Source organism: Eleutherodactylus coqui, chromosome 13, assembly GCF_035609145.1.
Source record: "Eleutherodactylus coqui strain aEleCoq1 chromosome 13, aEleCoq1.hap1, whole genome shotgun sequence".
NCBI classification, from domain to species: domain Eukaryota; kingdom Metazoa; phylum Chordata; class Amphibia; order Anura; family Eleutherodactylidae; genus Eleutherodactylus; species Eleutherodactylus coqui.
Window position 1 is genome coordinate 51280968 of NC_089849.1, and position 23721 is coordinate 51304688.

General features: G+C 43.4%; 1 protein-coding gene across 3 annotated transcripts in view; it reads left to right on the forward strand.

Annotated features, from left to right (window-relative positions):
* SGK2 (serum/glucocorticoid regulated kinase 2) overlaps positions 1–22710 on the forward strand; it is a 34975-nt gene extending 12265 nt beyond the window's left edge. For all 3 annotated transcript variants that reach the window (XM_066587771.1, XM_066587770.1, XM_066587769.1), the window contains exons 4-12: positions 4964–5047; positions 5134–5265; positions 8679–8791; positions 11339–11375; positions 11490–11576; positions 13357–13452; positions 16815–16970; positions 17759–17848; positions 19557–22710. In XM_066587771.1, the coding sequence (XP_066443868.1) occupies positions 4964–5047; positions 5134–5265; positions 8679–8791; positions 11339–11375; positions 11490–11576; positions 13357–13452; positions 16815–16970; positions 17759–17848; positions 19557–19718 (957 nt within the window). In that variant the 3' untranslated portion in view covers positions 19719–22710. The remainder of the gene's footprint in view (positions 1–4963; positions 5048–5133; positions 5266–8678; positions 8792–11338; positions 11376–11489; positions 11577–13356; positions 13453–16814; positions 16971–17758; positions 17849–19556) is intronic.
* The last annotated feature ends 1011 nt before the right edge of the window (positions 22711–23721 follow it).

Here is a 23721-nt window from a genome sequence, read left to right on the forward strand (position 1 = left end):
GAACACATTGCAAATTGACAACATTTGGCAGGAAATAACTTCCCAGTCCCCGATATCTTTGATCCCCTTCTCTCCTGTACCCCCTCTAGTTTACTCTCAGCATTTGACTCAACAACAGAAGTCGTCGTCTCCAGGCTTCTCTTTTCTTCTCGCCATACTACCTGCATTAGTGATCCCATTCCCTCTCCTCTCCTTAAGTGTCCCTCCTCGGCTGTCACCGATCGCCTTACAACAATATTTAACCTGTCTCTTTCTTCTGATAACCTTCCCTCCTCCTTTAAACATGCTCTCATATCCCCATTACTAAAAAAAACTGCCTCTACCAACCCTTCTCTAATCTCCCTTCACCTCCTGGATCTTTCTGGGGTGTTCAATACTGTAGATCACCAAATTCTTTTCAGTATGTGCTGCTCTATTCTTAAGGATACTGCGCTTTAATAGTTTTCTTCCTACCTTTCTGACACTTGTTCAGTGTATCATTTGCCAGCTCAACTTCTTCTCCTCCTACCCTTGCTGTTGGGGTTCCTCAGGGTTCGGTTCTTCTCCTCTTTTCTAACTATACGGCCACTATTGGGTAAATTATCAGTATATTTGGGTTTTGATACCGTCTTTACATGACAATGACCAATTATATACTTCTTCCCATGACGTTACACTTTTGCTTGTACAAAACGCCAGTGATTCTGTCCCCTGTTTCTAATGCTATTTTCGTCTCTCTAACTAAAACTGAATCTTTCAAAAACAAAACTTCTTGTGTTTCTGGCATCTCCTGACCGACCTAAACATAACCTCCATTTTGGTCTGTGGTACAACCATAACTCCTTGGCAGCTTTTGATCTTTCCTTCACTCCCCATATTTAGTTACTTGCTCATTCATGTCACCTGCGCCTCAAAAACATCTACCGAATCCGCCCTCTTATCACTGTGGAGACAGCAAAAACTCTTACTGCTGCCCTGATCCATTCTCGGCTTGATTACTGCAGCTCGATACTGATCGGTCTTCCCCTCACTAAACTCTCTCCTCTCCAATCCATCCTAAATGCAGCAGCTAGAATCATCTTTTTGTCAAGTTACTACATTGATGCCTCCAATCTATGCCAGTTACTACACTGATGCCTCCACCCTGTGCCAGTCACTACACTGATGCCTCCAATCTATGCCAGTTACTACACTGGTTGGCGGTCAAATATAGAATACAATTTAAACTCATCACTCATCCATAAGGGCCTCCACAATACCGCGCCACCCTGTTTCTCCTCCCTCATCTTTGTCTGTTGCCCTATCTACACTCTGCTAAGGACCTTAGACTAAATTCCTCTCTAATTCAAACCTCCCACTCTCACATCCAAGATTTTTCCTGAGCTGCACCAGTTCTCTGGAATTTGCTACCCCAGACAATCTGATTAATTCCCAACACCCACAGCTTTAAGCATGCCCTACAAACACATTTTTAGGGCCTGCCTCTACACTCTCCCTTTGAAACATGAACCCCTTCTTCCCACTGCATCCCCCACGTACCACATCACACCACTTGTCTGTTTATTCCCAAACACGGCGGGTGATCCACACAGCTTAATGTATATGTGTATAGTATTTGTATATTTCCTTATAGTCTGTAAGCTCTCGCGGGCAGGGCCCTCACCCCTATAGTTCGAGCTGTGCATTTATTACTGGATGCTATAACCAATTTTTTGTTGGCGCTGTATAGAGATTATTAGTATTATATTGCAAGCAGCTGACTTTTATCTTGTGTATTAGCACTGCTCAGTTCGTACAAACAGTTTTACTCCTTACACGTCCAATCCTAGTATAACAGAAAAAGGAAGTTTGCCTTAAAATGAAGCTCTGGTTTCAAAATATTTTAATGATCAGTGTAAGCAAATACATATGTAGCAATTCCCTAATTTGTTTTTAGCAGAAACCCTCCCTTTAAAGAGGTTTTACCGGACTAAACTATTGATAAGCTATCCTCACAATAGGTCATCACTAGTTGATCAGCAGGGGTCTGCCGCTCGGGATTCCAACTGATTGAAGAGGCCGTGATGCTTGGATGAGTGCTTGAGGCCTCTGGTCAGGCATGTGAAGTTGACGCAGCCCACTCCCATTCAATTTAATTGGAGTGAGATGCAATACCAGGCACAGCCTCTATACAGTATACGTACCTGGTATGGGCTGAAGTGACAGTGGCGCTCAGCCAATTGGCAGGGCTTCAGAGCAGAGGACCCCTGCCGATCAACTATTGATAGTTTAGTTCTGGGAAACCCCTGTAAACAGAATAATAATCTAACAGAATACTTGCTAATTCTGTTCAGCCATAGAGAATTCCTATTCACTGCACATGACATGCAAGGACTATGAACAAAACATCAGTCATTTATGGTAATTTGGTAATTTTCAGCTAATGAAGACGGTCATAAGAGAGGCTCATCAGTAAATCATTCCCTTCAGTTTAAGGCTTCACATGCGGCAAGTTTGTTGCAGAAATGTCTGCAATGGTCCCATTCATTTGAATGGTGCTTACAGAAATCCATATGCTTGCTGCAAAAACAGCCCCATTCAGATACTTGGAACTGATTTTCAAGCACCGTCTCCAATCTTCCATGTATGAATAAGGCCCCCTGCACATGGGCGGAAATTCTGTGGCCGGATTTCCCGCAGAATTTCCTCCTGTGCCCGCTGCCATGCACACAGCCTATGCACACAGCCGCGATTTGTCCACGTGAAAACACGCGCGGAAAACAAATCGTGGCATGTCCTATTTCTGTGCGGGTCTCGCAGAGGTCTGCACATAAACATCACTAGTGATCGGCCGGCTCCTCTCTGCGCAGGTGCCGGCTGGGCAGCAGCTGGCAAATAGCAGAGCAGAGCTGATGACGGGAGTGGGTGAGCCGCAGGTCTCTGCAGGGGCACGGGTGTGCATCCCGCTGCAAGAATTCTCGCAGCGAGATCTGACCCATCCCTCTGCAGGCGGCCTATAGAGAGCAATTATAATCATAACATAGTATTGGGGAACTTTACGTTATGTAATGTACTGGTATAAAAGCATCATGTTGAGGTGGCCGTATAGAGCTTAATGATAAGACGCTGTAGAGAGGGGTAAGGAGCACTTCCCATTACAAAAGTGCTCAATACCATACAGGACGTCAGCTGAATATTTTTCATATGGAATCCATAAGAGAAGAAAACGTGCGTGCCTTTGTATATGGGGTAGAGATTTGTCACCGTGACAGAACAATTCCCAGAATGGATTCTAGAACAAATATCACCGAGGGAATCACTAATGTTAAAATTTAACTTTTATTTGAAAATAAATTAAGATGCGTGAAAGCCTCGTTTTTTTCTATATAATAAAACCTCTATTAAACTAATATGGTATTCTGAATTGGTTTCAATAATTGCTTGTATATATATATATATCTCTCATGAAGGAGATACTTTTATAGTAAGGAGGGTATCTATCACTACTTGAAAGATAACTAATAGCCTTTAGCGCTAACAACGCCAAATGGTATCAGTGATATATAATACCCCCAAACCAGTCTCCTATTACAAGCAAAATTGTTTTTCAAAAAGAATCTGTTGATAAAGTTTACATCCCCTTAATCACCATGTGCGGGTTTGACTCATTGGGATTGCATACCAGATTCTTTTTGCAAGACCAATTAGCAGAATATATTAAAAGGAAAAGAACCCAGCGTCTGATATATATTGCTGAGTCTTTTTCCTTTGCAGCGGCAATGAAAAAGCGCCGCCTCTGCTCTTCTTACACTTATGCCTTTATGCATACGAGTGGTCAAACAAATGGGTATGATGAGATTCCTCTTGGTTTTGCAGGAATATCTCAGTGCTTCAACCCCTTTTAGATGTTTGTCACCCAATCTGTCTGGGAAACATTGGGCTGTGATGGTTCAAATTTTCTCAAGAATACCATCAACAATATCAATAAATGCCCAATGTTAACCCTATTACTACTCTAATAGCCCCATCGACGCGTTTCTACAGATCTTTTTCTTATGTCTGTGTCATCAGGATGGTTTGTTTTAAGTGCAGACACGTACAGCCTGACGGCTGTGTTCAACTGAGCAGCATTGGTAGGTTCACCTCAACTAGAGGCTTATAAATGAAAGGCCACGCCTCCCTTCCCGGGGGGCTCGTCACGGCCAGCCAATAGGCATCTAGCCACCTCCCCCGCTGTCATCTCTAAGGACGCGGTGGTGAGGCATCACTGCGCATGCGCATAGGCGCCTGGAGCGCGGCGCCAACCACTGCCAACCAGTGACGTGGCAGCCACCGCGCTCCCCGGCAACCCAGCGCAGTGCGATGGACGCGATGACGAGGCGTCGCTGTGCATGCGCTCTGGCGACGGGAACGCGGCGCCAACCACTGACGTGGTGGCAGCCGCGTTACCTGGCAACCAAGCGCAGCATGATGACGCGGAGTAGTGGATCGCCGGACTGAGGTAATCCCCGGATGGGCTTTTAAAGAACGGACTTTTCCTGTACATAGATATGCAGCAAAGGAGTTTGTTCAGGTAATACTTCAATGTTGTACTGTAGGGCACTATGCATATATTAAAGCGAGATCTGACCCATCCCTCTGCAGGCGGCCTATAGAGAGCAATTATAATCATAACATAGTATTGGGGAACTTTACGTTATATAATGTACTGGTATAAAAGCATCATGTTGAGGTGGCCGTATAGAGCTTAATGATAAGACGCTGTAGAGAGGGGTAAGGAGCACTTCCCATTACAAAAGTGCTCAATACCATACAAGACGTCAGCTGAATATTTTTCATATGGAATCCATAAGAGAAGAAAACGTGCGTGCCTTTGTATATGGGGTAGAGACCATGGGAGTCCTATTGTGGATGCATTAAACAGGAATGGGCCTGAGCCCTCACACACATCAGCACCTTGAAGCACATCTTGAATTAGAAACTAATGAAGGATCGCTTCTCACAGGTCCTTCTGGCGAAGCGTAAAAGTGACAATACGTTCTATGCTGTGAAAGTTCTGCAGAAGAAGACCATTCTGAAGAGAAAAGAGGTATTCCATCATCATACATACTCTAGCTAGAACAGCACCTTCCTTTCCGAGCCCATTAACCCTAATGGTTTCCTGTCTCTTCTCAGCAATCACACATCATGGCCGAGAGGAATGTTTTGCTGAAGAACCTAAAGCATCCATTCCTCGTGGGACTACACTACTCCTTCCAGACTCCCGAGAAACTCTACTTTGTCCTGGATTATGTAAATGGAGGAGAGGTGAGATTGTAGTTACCACAGATGAGTCTAATAACCCATAATCGCCAATCTTTGCCCTACTTGCTGTACAACCAGACTGTCTTATAGCCCTTTTACACGGGCCAACAGTCTTTTAAAGGACTGCACAAATGCTGATGTCAGCGCTCATGCAGAGGGTGTACACTGAGATTTTGCCGCCGGCTCATAGGCTTCTCGCTCAGCGCTTCACCTCCTATGGGCAGAACTGAACAGGGCGCATTCACACAGGATGAGAAGCCAGCGAGCCAACAAGGTTTTTTTTTAAGCTGACTGAAAAGTCAGCTTAACAAACTATAAACCGCAAATGAGCCATTTTTTTGGCATTCAGACTGAACGATTATCGCTCAAATTCGTTCGTTTAAATGGGCCTAAAGATCACTTTCCTTCTCAACTATCGACTTGATCAATACAAATACCAGTAGATCCAGTTAGATGGAGTTATCTGTAAAATGTAAATGATTTTGGGTCCTGTACTGAAAGTATTAGCGGTAATCTTGATAGAGATATTAAGGCTGATTTAGACACAACGAGAACTGCTCAAAAGAATCTTTTGAGCGATTCTTGTTGTATCTAAATGCAGGGACATCATGCAGTTTTCGTGCATGAGTCATTCATTGCTGGATTCTAGCTTGCTAGAATTGAGTGATCAGCTGTTATCAGTGGAGTAGGCTGTTATCAGCCAGCTGCACTGATAAGATTCTCTGTGCTTGTGTCCTGTTGTGAATTCACAGTGGGGCACGGGCTGTAAGCACAGAGAACACTACAGCTGTTTGCTCAAGCAAATCAGCTGTACTGTACTATTAGAGGCCGTAGCAGTGTCCCTCTGTGCCTACATAGCTGTATAGTAGCTACTTAGCTACTATAGAGTATGCAAAAATGATGGCTCAAAACTGTCACTCAAACTATCGTTTGAGCGACTTTTGAGCAATCTTCTGTCAGTGTAAATGGGGTATTACATGGGGTGCTAAAAGGCTGAATGCTAATTCCTCATCATAGCACTGTGTAATCATGTGTAGCTATCGAAAGACGCAGGAGCTCGTTTGTCATGGATTGTCTCGTGGACATAAAAATCATTGTTTGTAGCAGCACATCCCTTTGTAGAAAGCCTCTTTCACACAGGATGTGTAAGGCCTCTTTAGCATGAACAAGAGAAAGCTGTGACCAAATTTTGTGTTTTCTTACCCATTAAGACGGCCGGGTGCAGCGTACATACGACGCAGCCCATAATTCCGTTCATTCCCTTTCATTTGCTTATACAGTGAATGAGCATATACAATGAATGAATTTGCCTAAACAGGCTCACAAAAGCAAACGAGCTAGCAGCTATGTCACTCGCTCGTTCAAAGGAGAATCGACTTGTCTAAAAGAACCCTAAATGGAGGGTCTACTGTCTTGCTTTATTGTCGGTTATTGCAGGCGGATTACTTGCCCATTTAAATGGGCTTTTAGCGTAGGCTCCTTTTAGACGAGTCGATTCTCGTTTGAATGAGCGAGTAACGTCACCGGTAGCTCGTTCGCACTCGTGCAGCCTGTTTAGACAGACAGATGCTCCATTGACTTGTTCAAATGAGAAATCACTCAGAATCGTTCAGTCTTTCACATTCACTATATACGTGAAGGAGAATGATGGAACGATTGCTCTTTAAACCAAGCGATAAGTGAACGAGCCAACAATGTTTTTTATGCCTGCATAAAATGAATGATGAATGAAAAGCGAGTGATTCTAGTTCATCATTCAAGTCGTTGACTCGCTTTTAGTCTGACCGATTATCGTTCACTTTCGTTGTTTGAACAATAGTCGTTCCGTCTAACAGCGCCTTAACTTGTGTTTCGGTAATAGATGCTGTCTGACCTATCTTTGTGCTGTATTCAGCACTGCGCAGTCACCGACTGATTATAAACAAAGTGGATACACACACCGTAAACAGCTATTAAATCGTGTGATCAGCATTTTATCATGAAAAGCACTAAACGCAATGATGTTTAACCTCAACGATCATCATTTATGGGATGTTTCCTTATCTCCCCGCAATGGGGTTCTTAAACCTCTTCCATCTCAATTAGGATGAAAATGTACTTGAGGGACAACTGCTGATATGCATAGCAGTACTCAATCACACATCAGCCTATTACGAGAGATAAGTCTGCAGCTATATTTGCAGCACTGATCAGAATCTCGAATGTATTGCTCACATAATCATTTAATTTCTATGGAAGATACTATGTCATGAGCTAATGGTTATTGCTGACAGACTAGAGGGATACATAATTGTAGAAGAACTCCATATACGGATTTAAAAGAACATCAGTGGAACAGTTATATACTGAACGATCACTGCATCAGGAACATCTACCGAATAACAGGTTGGTCCATCTTTTTGGGTGATCATGGCTTTCAGTCATCAGGGAACAGATTCCATAAGACGGTGAGTGTCCTCCATTCTCAACTCGACCCATGCTTACTGCAGCAGCTCCATCAGTTGGTGCACATTTTGCAGATAAGTGGGAGCAGATCTCACTGCCCTATCCCAAACATCTTCAATGCGATTATAGTCTGGCGAGTTTAGGGGCCAAGACACGATGGAGAATTGCTGTGTTCCTCCAACCACTTCCTAGTGATTGAAGCTTGATGACGCAGAACTTTGTCCTATTGAAAGATGGCACTGTGGTCAGAGAAGACTTCTTGAAGATATGGGTGCAGATGGTCAGCTAACAGCTGTAGGGTACACCATTCAATCATTGTGATATGATGATCAATGGTCCTAGGCCATGCCAGGAAAATGCTCCCCAGATCATGACATCACCACCACCAGCCTGTTGGACCCCAACAGTACACCCATAGTATACGGCTTCATGCTGTTTATGCTAGTTGTGCTAGGCCATTCATATAGTTCAGCAGGAAACGGGACTTGTCACATCAGACGACTTTCTGCCATGAGTCCAAGGTACTTTGACGTCTTTCCTGGGCCCATGCTAGATGTTGTTGTTGATTATCGGTTTTCGGCTATTGAACCCCATTTGACACAAGATATGCCACACGGTCATCGTGGAAATTTGTCTAACTTCCCCGCTGTTGTACTCCTGGTTCAGTTGGTCCATTGTTGCTGAGATACCAGACGTGCCATCAGATGCTCGCCTCTAAGGATTAACCACACGCAGCCTGCTGCTGATTGTCAAATGTTGCTTTCTGCTTCACAGAGGAGAGATTGGCACATTAACTGAGACTGACGCGGCCATCACGTGGTACCACATTACTGATCACAAGGTGCCATGTGCCAGCTGTCCCTAATGCAGTGATCATTCGGTGTACATACAGCCAATCCCTCCTTTATTAATAATAGAACCAAGACGGTTATTGCCCGATGGTTCAGAATTTTTCTTTTCTCTCCACATAGCTTTTCTTCCACTTGCAAAGGGAGCGATCTTTCCTGGAGCCGCGGGCACGCTTCTATTCAGCGGAAGTGGCCAGTGCTGTTGGCTACCTGCACTCTCTAAATATTGTCTACAGGTAATGTAGCGTATGTAGCAGCAATGTATTCTGTAATAGCATTTCAGTAAAAGATGTGCAAACCATACAGTTCCAAACATTCATTTTCCTAAAAATTGAAACATTCCAGTGTTTGTGGATGTTATTAACCCCCAGCAGTTTAGGAGGAGCTCTGTTCCCTTTGCAGGTTAAGGACATTACAGTTCAGGAGGAACAGAGCTTGTTGTACGTTGAAAGGCTGCGGCTCCGATTCTTTCAGGGCTACCAACATAATTTTGGTGTCATTCTAAAGCTAAAATGACACCAAATGCATGTCCGCAGCCCTTATAGAACTGGAGCTACAACTGTTTGAAGTGGAGTCGGGAATACCGAATTTGGAGCTCCCATTTTTTAGGGTGTGAGCAGAGGAGAGAAGGGAGGGGAGACCAGCGGCAGAGATCTGCGATTCTCCTGCATGAGTTCCCTTTTACACGGAACGATTATTGTTCACAAAATTGTTGGATCATGTGAATTTGAATGATTATCATGAAGTGTAAACAGGGCCAACGATTGAACGAGAATTCATTTGCTTCTCGTACATGAAAATAATTGTTTGCTCGTCCGTACGTTGTTGCATGTGAACAGCGATTGTTTAGTTGGTCGCATTTACTGATACAATGGATGTGGACAATTGTACGATGAACGATGAATCTACCTGTACAAACAGGCTGCAGGAGTGAATGAGCAAACTCTGTCATCGTTTACATACCTCAAAATGGTACCAATGAAACTACAAGTTGTCCCACAAAGAAAAAGCTCTTAGGCCAAATGCTCGCAGCGGGATGCGGTCCCGTGCCCCTGCACAGCCCTGCGGCTCACACGCTCTTCAGTCTCTGCTATGCGCAGAGCGGAGCCGGCCCGTCACTACTGACATTTCTGTGTGGGCCTCTTCGAGAAATAGGACATGCCGCGATTTGTTTTCCGCGCGTGTTTTTACGTGTACAAATCGCGGCTGTGTGCATAGGGTTGCGTTTGGCAATGCAATCCTATGCAGGCGGGCAGGGGGGAAAATTCTGTGGGAAATCCAGCTGCAGAATATCCGCCCGTGTGCAGGGGGCCTTATACAGCTTTGTTAACTGGAAAATAAGAATGCTCTGGTCCTGCAATGTGGCACCACACAAAAAGTATTGTAAAACCCAAAAAAGTGTTTATATTGTGCAAAAGCCCTAAAATGTAATAAAACCTTTATACAATTGTCATAATTGTAATGAGCCGTAGATTAAAGGTAGCATATTATTTATACTACACTGTGAATGCCATAGAAATAAATCACAAAAACAATGGTGAAATAGGGTTTTTGTTTTTGCACAAAGTCTGGCTGTGGCCTGGAGCATGATGTGAGCAGTGAAGACACAGAGGAGAGCTTCCACCTGTTCTGCCTGCTTGTTAGCTTGGTTCTTTTCCAGAGGCGGTGTTTTTGACTCTGTTGTTCTGGCTCTCTTTTCCCGGTCCCTGGGCCTTTGTTTGTTCTGCACCATGGTTCCTGTTGTAGGCGAGCGGAGAAGTAGAGGAGCAGGGATAGCTGGTTTGTTGTGAGGTCTGTCGTTTAACCAAATTGTGATGACGAGAAGGAAAGAAGCCGAAGGTGCATGTACACTTCATGATGGCACTCAGGTGCAGACGTCTGTAAACATTACTGCAAATACTTTGCGCCATGAGGCTGCCAGCACAGCATCAGAGACATTAGCAAATATTGAGTGAGGTGACTGTGTAGAATGTACAGAACACTTTGACCATTATGATCGCTTTACTGAGAAATGTGACAAACAGGGGTTGTGGAATTTACTCACTCAACTCCTCCTGTAACCCCAGCAAGAAATGTTACTGAAACATCTACAGTTGTATTTGCCTCCTCCGACTGGATTTTTAATGCATTATCTCCCTCTGCTGAGAGGGGTAAGAATGGCCCTGTTTTATATGCTACATCTGCCTCTGTGAATACTATTATGCAGGCCATTTCAGCACAAGCTAGTAGTGTGGATATGCAAGATGATTTACAAAACAAACCTTCCCTACGTAATGCTTTTCTAGCTGTGACTAAAAGTAATACTGTCTTGGTCTCCCTCTCTGCTCATGTTGGTAGCCTAAAAGGGGATGTTGGATTTATAAGATACAATTTCCTGAAAATTATTGAAATATTGTCTAAAGCAGAGACACATTAATGAAATTGAAGAAAATGTTATTACGTCCAAGTAAGCAGCTGACTATCGGCTGTATTGTGTTGGAAACAATGAAGTTACTGGATATTAGCTGGAAGGTTCAAACTCTATTGCCAACATCCGCTTCTGACATTGTGTGCCAACATAATAGGATAAGAGGTATTACTTTCGGAGTGACCCTTTTAATATCATGGGGCATCAATGGCAGATGTATGCAACTACAGCATATAGGCTTAGAGCTAAAGCTGCAAATGTTTTCACTCCCTTCAACATTTTGCTTAACATACACCTCAACCATATGGCTAAACGTACTGTTAATTAGTTTAAGAAAGTGTTTCCACTATTTCTGAATGGCTGATTTTTTTTCTAGGGATTTAAAGCCAGAAAATATCCTTCTTGACAGCCAGGTAGGGACCAAAAAAAAAATTATTAGTGGGATTGTGTCACACTGACAGAATGTGCATTCTAGATATCCATATTATGTATAATCATAACTGAGACTCATCTTCTCCTACACTCAGGGCCATGTGGTGCTGACTGATTTTGGACTCTGTAAGGAGGGGATGGAAGCAGAAGGAACCACCAGTACCTTCTGTGGGACACCGGAGGTATTTACCCACATTCATCTGTTTTGTGAATATAGAAACAATTGTTTTAGATTCGAGTTATTAATAAATTAGCAACAATCACCACTGAATCTTCAAAAGGGGATTTAGTAGATATAGAAGTGGAAAAGAAAGTCCTGACTAGCTCCGTGTTACCCTATACTTCAGCCACACTTTAAAGCATAACCCCTAATTTGCCCATCCTGGTAACACCTTCATGTAATCATACCAGCCATCCAGTCTCTGTTTCTGAGTTTTCTAGATACTTACACATTGCTGTTGAAGTTAATACCCTCGATACCTTTGGGCAGATAGTGTTCTTAGGGTGCCCATACACCTTCAATAGCTGTCAGATGAATGCTCATGTGTTTTCCATGATGACGGTGGAGAAAGCCAAAGCCAGACTTCTCTAATAGCGGCTTATTTCTTGGAAGAACAAAAGGGTCGACTGTTGAAATTTATCCAACACCACTGGTCATGGGAAAGTCAGGATGACCCTGCCCCACACACAGGCAACAGTCGGTGGGTTTGGACAACTTTTCTCTAATGATTTTGTATGGGGAGGACTAGGTCCAAAATGCATTAGATATTCAAAGGTCATGTAGAAGCCTTATCAGAACTCTTATGAACTGGGCAGTAATAAACCTTTAGTTGCATAGTAAACAGATCATAAACCATCTCAGACCGAGCCATTTTCCAGCAGTGACAATCATTTCACACTCTGCACCAGATTTCATCTTAGAACCACCTAATTTCTCATGAGCCAGGTTGTTAAATCTATAAATGTTCATAGGCGGCTCATCTCCAAAGATATACGGTGATGCCTAGGGTTAAGAATTTAATTTGTTCCGCGACGGAGCTCTTAACCCAAAACACTCTTAAGTCAAATCAATTTTCCCCATTGAAATGAATGGAAAAGCCATTAATCCGTTCCGGATCACAAAGCTCTCCCACTGATTTCAATGGGGATGACGTTGCCCTATTGAAAGCAATAGGACGCCGGCACCATCGTAGTAATTTTCAGGGAAGGGCTTTAAATATAAGCCCTTCCCTGAAAAATCATCCCTAGCTGTAGTAAAAAAAAAATATTTACTCACCTGTCTGCCAGGGCTCAGGCGCATCTAGCTGCCGCTCATTCTCCCTACACTGCTCTGCAGTGCTCTTTTCAGCAGGCGGGGATTAAAAATGCAGGGAGAACAAGCGGTGGCTAGACACGCCTGAGCCCCGGCAGCGGCGGACAGGTGAGTATATATTTACTACAGCTAGGGTTGATTTTCAGAGAAGTGCTTATATTTAAAGCCCTTCTCCAAAAATCACTGCAGGGGTTGCCAGTAGGCCATTGCTTTCAATGGGGCCACAGGCAGCAGCGGCAGCCCCATTGAGAGCAAGGCTTGTAACCCAAGTTTTTGCTCTTAAATCAGAACAAAAATTTGGGAGAGAGCCTGCTCTCAAGTCAAAATGCTTGTAAGCTGAGGCACTCTTAACCCAAGGTATCACTGTATCTAGGTTTCTCCTTGTAATAAAGGGATCTTCTAACATTTAACCCTTTAGACACCAGTTGTGTAGATAGGGAATATTGTTGTTTCATATGTATCAAATAAATGTATTTATCTCTATATCCAAAGCCTACTCCTGTGACATTGTGAGGGCTTATGGCATGCACATATATAAAACTACCAAATGAAAGGTTTTAACACAACGGCATACTATCTGACTACTAGTGTAAGGACCGTCGTGCTAATATCTTACATTTCTAAATATACATATATTTATTTTTTTACAGTACCTAGCACCAGAGGTTCTAAAGAAGCAGCCATATGATCGCACAGTAGACTGGTGGTGTCTGGGTGCAGTCCTATATGAGATGCTTTACGGTCTGGCAAGTATCTAATATCAGGCAGAGAATGAACTATACCTATCCTTTTATTCAACGCTTACTCTTTTTGTTCTATTGCCTTTTTTCTTTCTCTCTTCTTTCCCTAAAATGTGAGGATATGGTGCCTGCAGCTTCTACCAGCTCAGGAGGTGGGGGCAGATTGAGCAATCGTGGACTGGGTGAGCAGGTCATAGTTGTGTCTGTCTCATCCAACTTGTCCTTTGCATCAATCCACCCCATAGTTCACATTTCACCTATTTCTCTGCCAGTTCAATGAGAAAGCAACTTCTGACTTATGTAACAGATACAGCATGCCATGTAACAGGATATTATTGCACTCCGTAAGAGAAACAATGTAATCTTGTCGAAATGATATATCTTTTAATGGCCAACAAAAAGAAATGAAGTTACTGCAAGCTTAACAAGAAGAGATGATGTTACTGCATGATTTAACAAAATATACATCAAGATATGTAGTATATATACACATACAAAAGAGCAGATATAATTTAGTTATACCAGCCTGAGATAAAGGCCTAAACAGCCTTGAAAGCTTGCTGCAACATCATAACCTTTAGTTAGCCATAACAAAATAACAAAATCTATCATTTCTACGAGGGTCATTCCAGGATAAATCACCCAAGAGGTAACACCCAACCAATTTTGCTCATTTGTTCATTATTGTGTATAAAAAACTCTATTTGAAGACAAACTGGGTCATGGGGTTAGGAAATAAAGGGGTGTAAATTTTACAAACCGTAATTCTTGAAAATTCATATATCGAAAACTATTGTGTCGGAAGATAGGCAAGGTGATAAGCATTCTCGAAAACTACAAAGAACACTTTCCTTCCTTAAATGTTGTGGTAGGAAGCTTCAGCATATGGGGCATATTATATTATAGAAGGTCTTCGTCAGCTTTCTCTCTGGAGTGGCTCAGTTTAAAAAAAAAAAAAAAAAAGTAACATTTTTGTTCCAATTTTACCCTTACCGGTATTGGATTTATAGTGTTAGGAGACATGTTATAAATCTATGTTTTACAAAGAGAATGTAACTTGCACATCTTCCTACGCCCATAGTGTCTAAGATATGAATGATCAAAAATTATAATGCTATGTGACCTTCACAAAATTAACCATTCTCCCTGTATTTCTTGACTAGAGTTGAGCGAACATGCTCGTCCGAGCTTGATGCTTGTTCGAGTATTAGCATACTCGATAATGCTCGTTACTGGAGCGTGTACCACGCCGAGTTCGACCCCTCCTCGTTTTGACCCCTCACCACATTACCACTTCCTGCTGTGACGTGCCAGCCTGCGCACGTCAACAGCAGTATGGGGGGGGGGGGAGAGGGAGAGGAGGAGAGGGAGAGGAGGAGAGGGGGAGAGAGAGAGAGGGGGAGAGAGAGAGAGGGGGAGAGGGAGAGAGGGAGAGAGGGGAAAAAAAAAAAAAGAGCTCGGCATCCGGCGGGTCAAATACAAAAATGCTCGAGTCCCCCATTGACTTCAATGGGGTTCGTTACTCGAATACAGCTCTCGAATATTACGGAACGCTTCACTTGAATAACGAGGACCTGAGCATTTTGGTACTCGCTCATCTCTATTCTTGACCCCATGACCCGATGGGTCAGAAAATTTCGATTTTTATATAAATTCTGTTAAGGAACAAATGTTCAAAGTTTAGTAAAAATCGGAGATGGTCAGGAACAATTTGTTCTAACATGGTACCAAACCTTCTTCCTTTTACATAACCTGATTGGACACATTTTCCTGTGCAATATCCTCTTCTATGCCGGGTCATATTCTCAAGTCCTAATCTGTCAAATAAATGAAAGTGATTTGGCACCAGACATTAAAGGAAAGAGGGATGGAGGTCCAAAGTACACAACAGTCACTGAAATCAGAGGACAGTCCATGTAATTCATGGATGTACTAGGTCCTCCAAGTCTACAGCCGCACTCTCTTACCTCCCTCTATTGCAGGGGTGTCAAACTAATTTCACTGAGGGCCACATCAGCCTTATGGTTGTCTTCAAAAAAACGATTTTAATTGTAACACACGGGCTCTTTCACATCTCCGTATTTGCGCAGCATATTATGCGTACAGTTTTTCAGCACATAATACACAGTGAACTGAACCTATTGATTTCAATGGGTTCGTTCACATGAGAGTATTTTTTTAAGCAATGTGCAAACGCATGAAAAAATATGCGGCATGGCCTATTTTGGTGCCTATTACGCATCGCAAAAGGCCATTAAAGTGACTAGGCAGGTGCAAATGCGCAGTGAATACACAGGAAACCTGTGTATTGATGCACCAATTCAATGAGTCTGTGTATAAGCGCTTGTGTCGACAAAACAAGTGATAGTGCCCCTATACTGCCCCCAGTAATAATAATGACCCCTCATAGTGGCCACAGTAGTGACCCCCATAATGATCCCAGTAGTAATAGTGATCCCCATAGTTGTCCCAGTAATAACAGTGACCCCCATAATGGTCTCAGTAGTAATAGTATCTCCCATAGTGGTCCCGATAGTAACAGTACCCCCAGTAATGATAGGGACCCCCATAATGGTCACAGTAGTAACAGTGACCCCTATAGTGGCCCCAGTAGAAACAGTTTGCCCTATATTGGCCCCAATAGTAATAGTGTCCCCCATAGTAGTCCCAAGGATGCTGGCAGGACAAAAATCTGATAGCAACCCTCCTATTGGCCTTTGCTCGGGCAGCATCCCTACAGGCTTTACACTCACCCTGGCAGCATCTATGGTCTGGCGGTAGCAGCCGATGCTGAGTCTGTATGCATTGACCTCTCCACTCAGCGCAGAGGTCAGCAGTCACAGACTCTGCACTGCGCCGCTTAACCAGAGCTGCAGGCAGGATGAGTAGAGGCAGCACCCGTCAGGATACACTGAGGTCATAGCGGAAGCCGCTGCTCCGTCCCGTGTCCTGGCCAGCGCTCATAGTTGCAAGAGCAGCTCCCATTGAAATCAATGGTAGCTGCACTTGTAATTGCAGGCTTTTGCTTCAATCCCAGTGTATACCAACGGGCACTGCCTGGATAAACCCTTTATTAAGCACGGCTGGTGGGCTCCATAAAATGAGGCAGTGGGCCTTGTGTTTGGGATCTGTGCTCTATTGCCTCTATATAACCTAAAAGAGAAACTAGACAGTGGTTCCCAAACGCTGACAGGTCTTTTTACGATTATCATTGAAATTGCTGCAGTGGGGGGTCTCCAATAGCAATCAAATCCAGAAATAAACTTCAATTAGGGAATTGCTATTCATGCTTTTCAATAACATATTCTTTAAAGTAGCTCCAAAGCAGAGCATCACTTTAACATATCTTCTCCTCTCTTTGTATGCAGCCACCATTCTATAGCCGGGATGTGTCACAGATGTATGACAATATCCTCCATCAGCCCCTGCAACTACCAGGAGGAAAAACCACTGCAGTCTGCGACATTCTCCAAGGCCTGCTACACAAGGACCAGCACTGCCGCCTGGGAGCCAAGGCTGATTTTGTACTACACTACTGCTTTTTTTTTTTTCTTATCGTACTTTAGTTACAAAACAGACAAAGAAACTGCAAAGTTAGGAGACCCTCAATAGCAGCCTTGTATCACAATGTACGTTAGTCTGACCAAGTGTGATAGTGGCCATTCACAACTTTGTAGGGGCAGATACTGATTACCTTTAATGAGCTGCACCTCTCAGTATTGCACAAAAAATAGAAAAGTCCCTGTGTTTAACTGAATCTTCCTTTTTCTCATTGGCAAAGTAAGGATTTGGGACCCCACACTCTATAGGGGTGTAAAGTGGGGTCTGAGTGCAGCCTCGTTTAAGGCTGATACTCGAGAGAGCATCGGTCTTTTCGAGTAACTGCTTACTCGTCCGAGCACCATGCGGGGGGGGGGGGGGGGGGTGAGAAAGATCTCTCCCCCCCCCCCCACTCCCCATCACCGCCCCCCCGCATGATGCTCAGAACAGTAAGCAGTTACTCAAAAAGACCAATGCTCTCTCGAGCATCAGCCTTAAACGAGCGTGCTCGCTCATCTCTACTCAGCAGTCATAGGCATCACTGAGACATGTTGTATATTTAGAGTCAGCTTCTTCAACCAACGAAGGAAGGACCCCATGTAATCGATTTTAAACAGACTTACATATGAACATGATTTATACATAATATAACTCATCTGCTGAATAGATTCACATGCAGCCGTAGTTAGAAAATATTGTTAAGAAAGGTGAGATTTCAGGTCTATTATATAGCATTTGTATAATAACTCAATGTTTCTGTTTTGCTTTTCAGCTGGAAATCAAAAATCATGTGTTCTTCAGTCCAATTAACTGGGATGACCTGTATCATAAGAGGATTCCCCCACCTTATAACCCTAATGTTGTAAGTAACTATGACATTTTTACTACAACCAACTTAGTGAAGAAGAGGTATACAAGTATCAACTTTAAAAGGACCTGTCATATCCTCTGTCAATGGGGCCGGCTGCATAGCACTGCTCCACCCCATTCTCCCACACAACATTCGTTAGATTTGGCTATTGGAGCTTTGAATCTGTCAAGCGGGCGATAAAATCTGGTATGATCTATTGACAGTGAATGTGGAGACTGCCCAACTGCCAGATTCAAGGTGCCAGAAACCAAATCTAACGGAGGTTGTTGCAGGAAAACGAGGAAGAGTAGAGACAAAAGATAAGCTACAATAGAGTGGGCAGTGCCACGGCTGCAGAGCTATGCAGCTGGCCACACTGGTCCAAGGACATAACAGCTCCCCTTACGCTGGCCTTGGACGCTACAATAATCACTAAATATCATCTTTTACAGTCAGATTGTCAACTTTGATTGTTATGTGTATGGGACTATATATATATATTTCTTGGTGATTACTGTTTAAACTTCTCAATCTCGTAATTTAAACTGATCCTCTCAGTACAGAGTAAAGAGCTTCTATAAACAGTTCATATTAATGCGCTACAATAGGTCTTGATGTTCTTATAATTATGAATCCTCATGGCCTGATAGGCACAACATGGACATGTCATGACAGTTCTGTCTCAAATGTTGTTGCAGCCATGAACTTGTGACCAATCACGCCAGGATGTGCCATTATTAACATACGTAGCATATTTTTGAATGGCGCCGCAAACAGATATATGGGACATCATTTAGCAGCTGCTGGAATACAATACCATGAGCATCATATAGGTGCTCTTTATTAACCTTTTCCAATCCACTGTCTGACGTCTTCCTACATTCTGATTGAAGGCTGTACAGCTCCGATGTCGGAAGACGTCCGGCAAGGTATTCTTACTGTACATTGCCGGCCGTTCTGTTGTAGCGGGCCTCTCTGGCATGTCACATACTGTAGTACTGGCTCTAGCCAGCAGACGGCGCCATTGTATAATGGCAGGAAGAGAAAGCCCCCTAGGAAACCCTAAATCCAAAATTGAATTGCAAAGGGTTAAAGAGGCCTATCAGATGGCGGATTCCTTTTAACAAGCTGTCGTATGAGACTTAACCCTTTCCAATCCAATTTGTATCCTGGTTTTCCTAGGGAGGGGGGGCTTACTCTTTTTCTGCCATTATACAATGGCGCTATCTGCTGGCTAAAGCCAGTACTGCATGAGGTGACACATTGGATAGGCTCCGAAAGCAGAGAGGCTGGCAATATACAGTAATAGAACCCTGACGGGCGTCTTCCAAGATTGGAGCTGTACAGCTTTAAATCATAATGTCTTCAGAGGTCAGACAGTGGATTGGAAAGGGTTAAGAGCTGTGGACACCTTTGGGGGCATTTTTTTTTTACTAAAATGTATGTATTCTGGGCTAAAAAATAATTTTTAGAATTAGGTTGGATTAAAAATTGTCATCTGCAGCTATGATTGACAATGTATGAATGCTGTTTGCTAGCAAATTTGCCAGCCCCTTTCTTACCTTCTAAGCTGATTTATGATCAAGTCAAAGTTGAACTGACTCAGATTTAGTTTTTCTTCTATATATATTGGCTGGATTCTCTTGTAACTCTAAATAACGTGTATTATGTTCAGTTGTGAACTGAAATTACTGACAGCTCTGCATGCTTACCCTTTTAGGCTGGTCCAAGCGATCTACAGCACTTTGATCCCGAGTTCACACAAGAGGCTGTGCCCAATTCTGTGAGTCGTACTCCTGACCTGAATAACACCAGCGCCAGCTGCTCCAATGCCTTCTTCGGCTTCTCCTATGCACAAAGTGATGACAGCATTTTGAGTTGAGTTTGTAGATGAAGCGTTTTCTAACAAGCATAAATAGTTCAATTTGAGAGTAGCAAGCACTTGAAGCTTCTTGAGCCTAATGAAGTAATAGGAGTAATAAAACCCTCGTCCATCAATCACAGAGACCTTCAGGTGTCATTAGTTCTTCCCAAAGACTAACCTCAACTGGAGCCCTCATGAAGGTGAAGACGTCACGAGGGGAGTGTGGACTATGTGCAAATCATGCAGAGACTGTTATGATAATTCAAGTATATTCTGATATATTTCTTCATTGCATTATGGGTTTCTCAAATTACTGGATTCATTTTGGATATCACTTTGGCTGGTGAGATTGGCTTATGTTCTAATGCATTTGTCTTGTGTCCCTACAAGCAACATTGTTCTAGACTGATGTTTTTATAAAATCCCATATAGCTGATTTACAATATTCTGTTAATCGGCCATTAATCTGCTCCATCAGCAATCTTTTTTACACAGGGCTCATGCACACATGCCACATTGGTGTTCAGCTTTGTAAAGAGCTGTAATAGGGCTTCCATAAAGGTGCGCGAGTTCCTCTACTGGACCTTCGTATGATTACCAATTCATATGGAGATGTTTTTTACTGTCAAATTCATACTAAATCTTAAAAAAAAAATTGAGGCATGCTGCCCGAGATGCTGTTTGTATGGAGGTAAGCCTCGCAGAAGCATTACTCCTAGGGGAGAATATCTTCATGTATACAAAAAAGCCTGACAAAGTCTGTATAGCAGTCAGTGCGTGACGGCCAAATGACTCTGCACTAACGGCTGTATAGGCTCAACGCCAGTGTGCATGTGCCCTAGCTCTCTGTTCATCATGTTTGACTCATACATTCAGTGCATGTTGTCAAGCTGGGCATGCACTTTAGATGTTGGCTGAAAAAAAATATACATGTTATTTTTGGCGCCTTACCGTTAGGCAACATCATTCGGCGCAGAAGAAAAAAAAACTAAAGAAAACTGTGTCCAGACATAAATCTGACAGACGATATGTTCCATGGAAACCTCTGACAGTGTTAAAGTGTATGTGTTGTGAAGAGTGCGGCACTTTCTAACATTACCTCTCCTTACAGCACCAGCTTGTTAGGCTCCTATTCCTTGTATTTCCCCTTTTCCCTCTAAGTGACTTCTTGATTTTTCTGCAGAAGAGAAAACAAAAGATAAAGGTAAGAAAGATGTTTAAAAAAAAGGAATTTCAGCAAGAAAACATAATATCTTCTAAACACCGCCTTAAGGCTGGGTTCCCACAGGGCGGATTCCCGTCGGAAATCTCACGGTTTGGCCGCAGCAAAAACCGCGAGATTTCCGCCGGGAGAACCACCGCGGTTCAAGCCGCGGCGGCTTTGAAGCGGCCCGGCCGCATGCTTTTCCGTTGCGGCCGGCGCTCCCATAGAGAAGAGCGTGGCCGCGACGTAAATAAACAAAAAAGAAAAGTAAATAGACATGCTGCTTCTTTTGAAACCGCGGCTGCGGTTTCAGCCGGATTTACCGCAGCGGATTAGCCGCCCCGTGTGGACAAGGTTTCTGAGAAATCTCATCCACATGGCTGGCTAATCCCGAGATTAGCGGCCGCGGGCGGTTTTGCCGCGGGCGGATCTGCTGCGGCAAAACCGCGGCAAATCTGCCCTGTGTGAACCCAGCCTAAAGGGGTATATTGGTTAGTTGATGTTTTATCAAGTTTTCATCTATCCACTGGGAAGGAGAAAATGGATTGCTGGGGTCCGGCTGCTGGGCCCTAAAGTAAACTGAATGAATAATGCATTGGCACCCATGGGCGTGGCTACTATATTCATTTCAGTGGGACTGTCAGAGATAGCTGAAATCCAAAAATCCAATTTAAGTGAATAGAGTGGCGACACAGAGGTGCATCCAACACACCATTCATTCAGGAAACTTCAAGATCCCTATTCTGATCAATCCTGTTTTCACCTATCTAGCAGGAAACTTCAAAAATTAAACTAACCAGAATATCTCTTAACTTCCCAGTGGTGGCGCTGCAGAGGAATTGAACACCAGGTTTCCCGATATCTTATGGCTGATCACTGGGGATTCCAGCAGTGGCACAACAATTAGGGATTACCCAAAGTCAACAACTACTTTAAAGAGAATTTACACCTAAAATGTAAAAATGTCCAGTACATGCCAGATTTTTACCAAAACTGATAGAAAAATGTTATTTTGTCAAAATATTCAAAAAATAAAATGAGAGGTACCAAATGTCTACATGCCTCCTAACAATCATGTGTCACTTTATAGAATACTTAGTGGAAAAAGGGTCTGTGGCGAACCATAACGCATAGTAAACAGTCTGCATATCTTTAGAAGTGGATTAAACCGAAAGGTGGTAGACACTGCCATGACTATATGCCATTTAAAAGAAGCTGTACTTGATAGACAAAAACGTTGAGAGTTGATCCATAGAGTCGGCAATGACTGAATGGTTCATGATCATCAATATATGGGCATTTTTATGTTTTAGGTTGAAATTCCTCTATAACCCCATACACTAGAAAGCGGAGAGATTTGAAACAATGTAGTACTCCTAGCCTGAGGCTTTCTACAAGTCCCAGGAGCTACTTAGTCATTGCCTGTCTATTCTGTCATTCTAGAAATACCCATAATAAATTATAAGGATCGGGAACTGAGGCTGTGAAGGGGTTTGTAGTTGGTTAGTAGCCTAGAACACTCCTGAAGTTGCCCATTTTCCTGGCTCTTTTCTATCACTGCCACTCTTTGTTTGCTCTTTCACTGCCATCTCTCAGCCCTACTTCTATCTTCCCGAAGCCGACGTTGCTACAATGTAAATGTTTATGTAATACCTGCACCAATCAACGTGTTTTATCAAATGTAATTGCCATATGCGCCTACAATTGTACAACTACAGATAGTTTGGGAATGTATTTTAGAAACTGGAAATTAGTTGTATGTGACACTTGTAGTTTATGGTAAAGTAGTAAAGAATTCTCAAAGAACTCTGCTGATGTTTTATTTCATATCAGTGTTAGGCTGCCTGTCCACAGCCATGAGGGAATATCGCTTGTCATGCTCCCTGACTGTATACTTGGTCTTCAGCTTATTTAGGTGAATATAGAATGTAATGAAAATTATAGCGTCATCACAGAAGGCAGAGGCTCTTGCTGCTCATATGATGCTATGCAGATGCATCACAGAATTGCTATAACAGTTTAGAGAAATGGGGGAGAAATCTAAAAATCGAGATGGTGTCTGTTAAAGGGGTTGTCCCGCGAAAGCAAGTGGGGTTCAGCACTTCTGTATGGCCATATTAATGCACTTTGTAATATACATCGTGCAATAAATATGAGCCATACAGAAGTTATTCACTTACCTTCCCTGCGCTAGCGTCCCCGTCTCCATGGCTCCGTCTAACTTCAGCGTCTAATCGCCCGATTAGACGCGCTTGCGCAGAAGAGTCTTCTGCCTTCGGGTCTGCCCGGCAGCAGCTGTGTTCTGGCTCCGCCCCCTTCTACGCGGCATCGTGTAGCTCCGCCCCATCACGTGTGCCGATTCCAGCCTCCTGATTGGCTGGAATCGGCACACGTGACGGGGCGGAGCTACGCGATGATGCGTAGAAGGGGGCGGAGCCAGAATGCCGCTGCTGCCGAACCGAGCCGAAGGCAGAAGACCCTTCTGCGCAAGCGCGTCTAATCGGGCGATTAGACGCTGAAGTTAGACGGAGCCATGGAGACGGGGACGCTAGCGTAGGGAAGGTAAGTGAATAACTTCTGTATGGCTCATATTTAATGCACGATGTATATTACAAAGTGCATTAATATGGCCATACAGAAGTGTATAACCCCACTTGCTGCCGCGGGACAACCCCTTTAAGTATCAGAGAAGAGGCTGCACTGCATGGAAGTGACTGCAACATACATCGGAAATGTCCAGAGTGCAACAAACAATCAGTTGAGGAGTGCAGTGATGGAAAAATATGTTTTCAATGCAGAGACCCTTTAAATTATCAA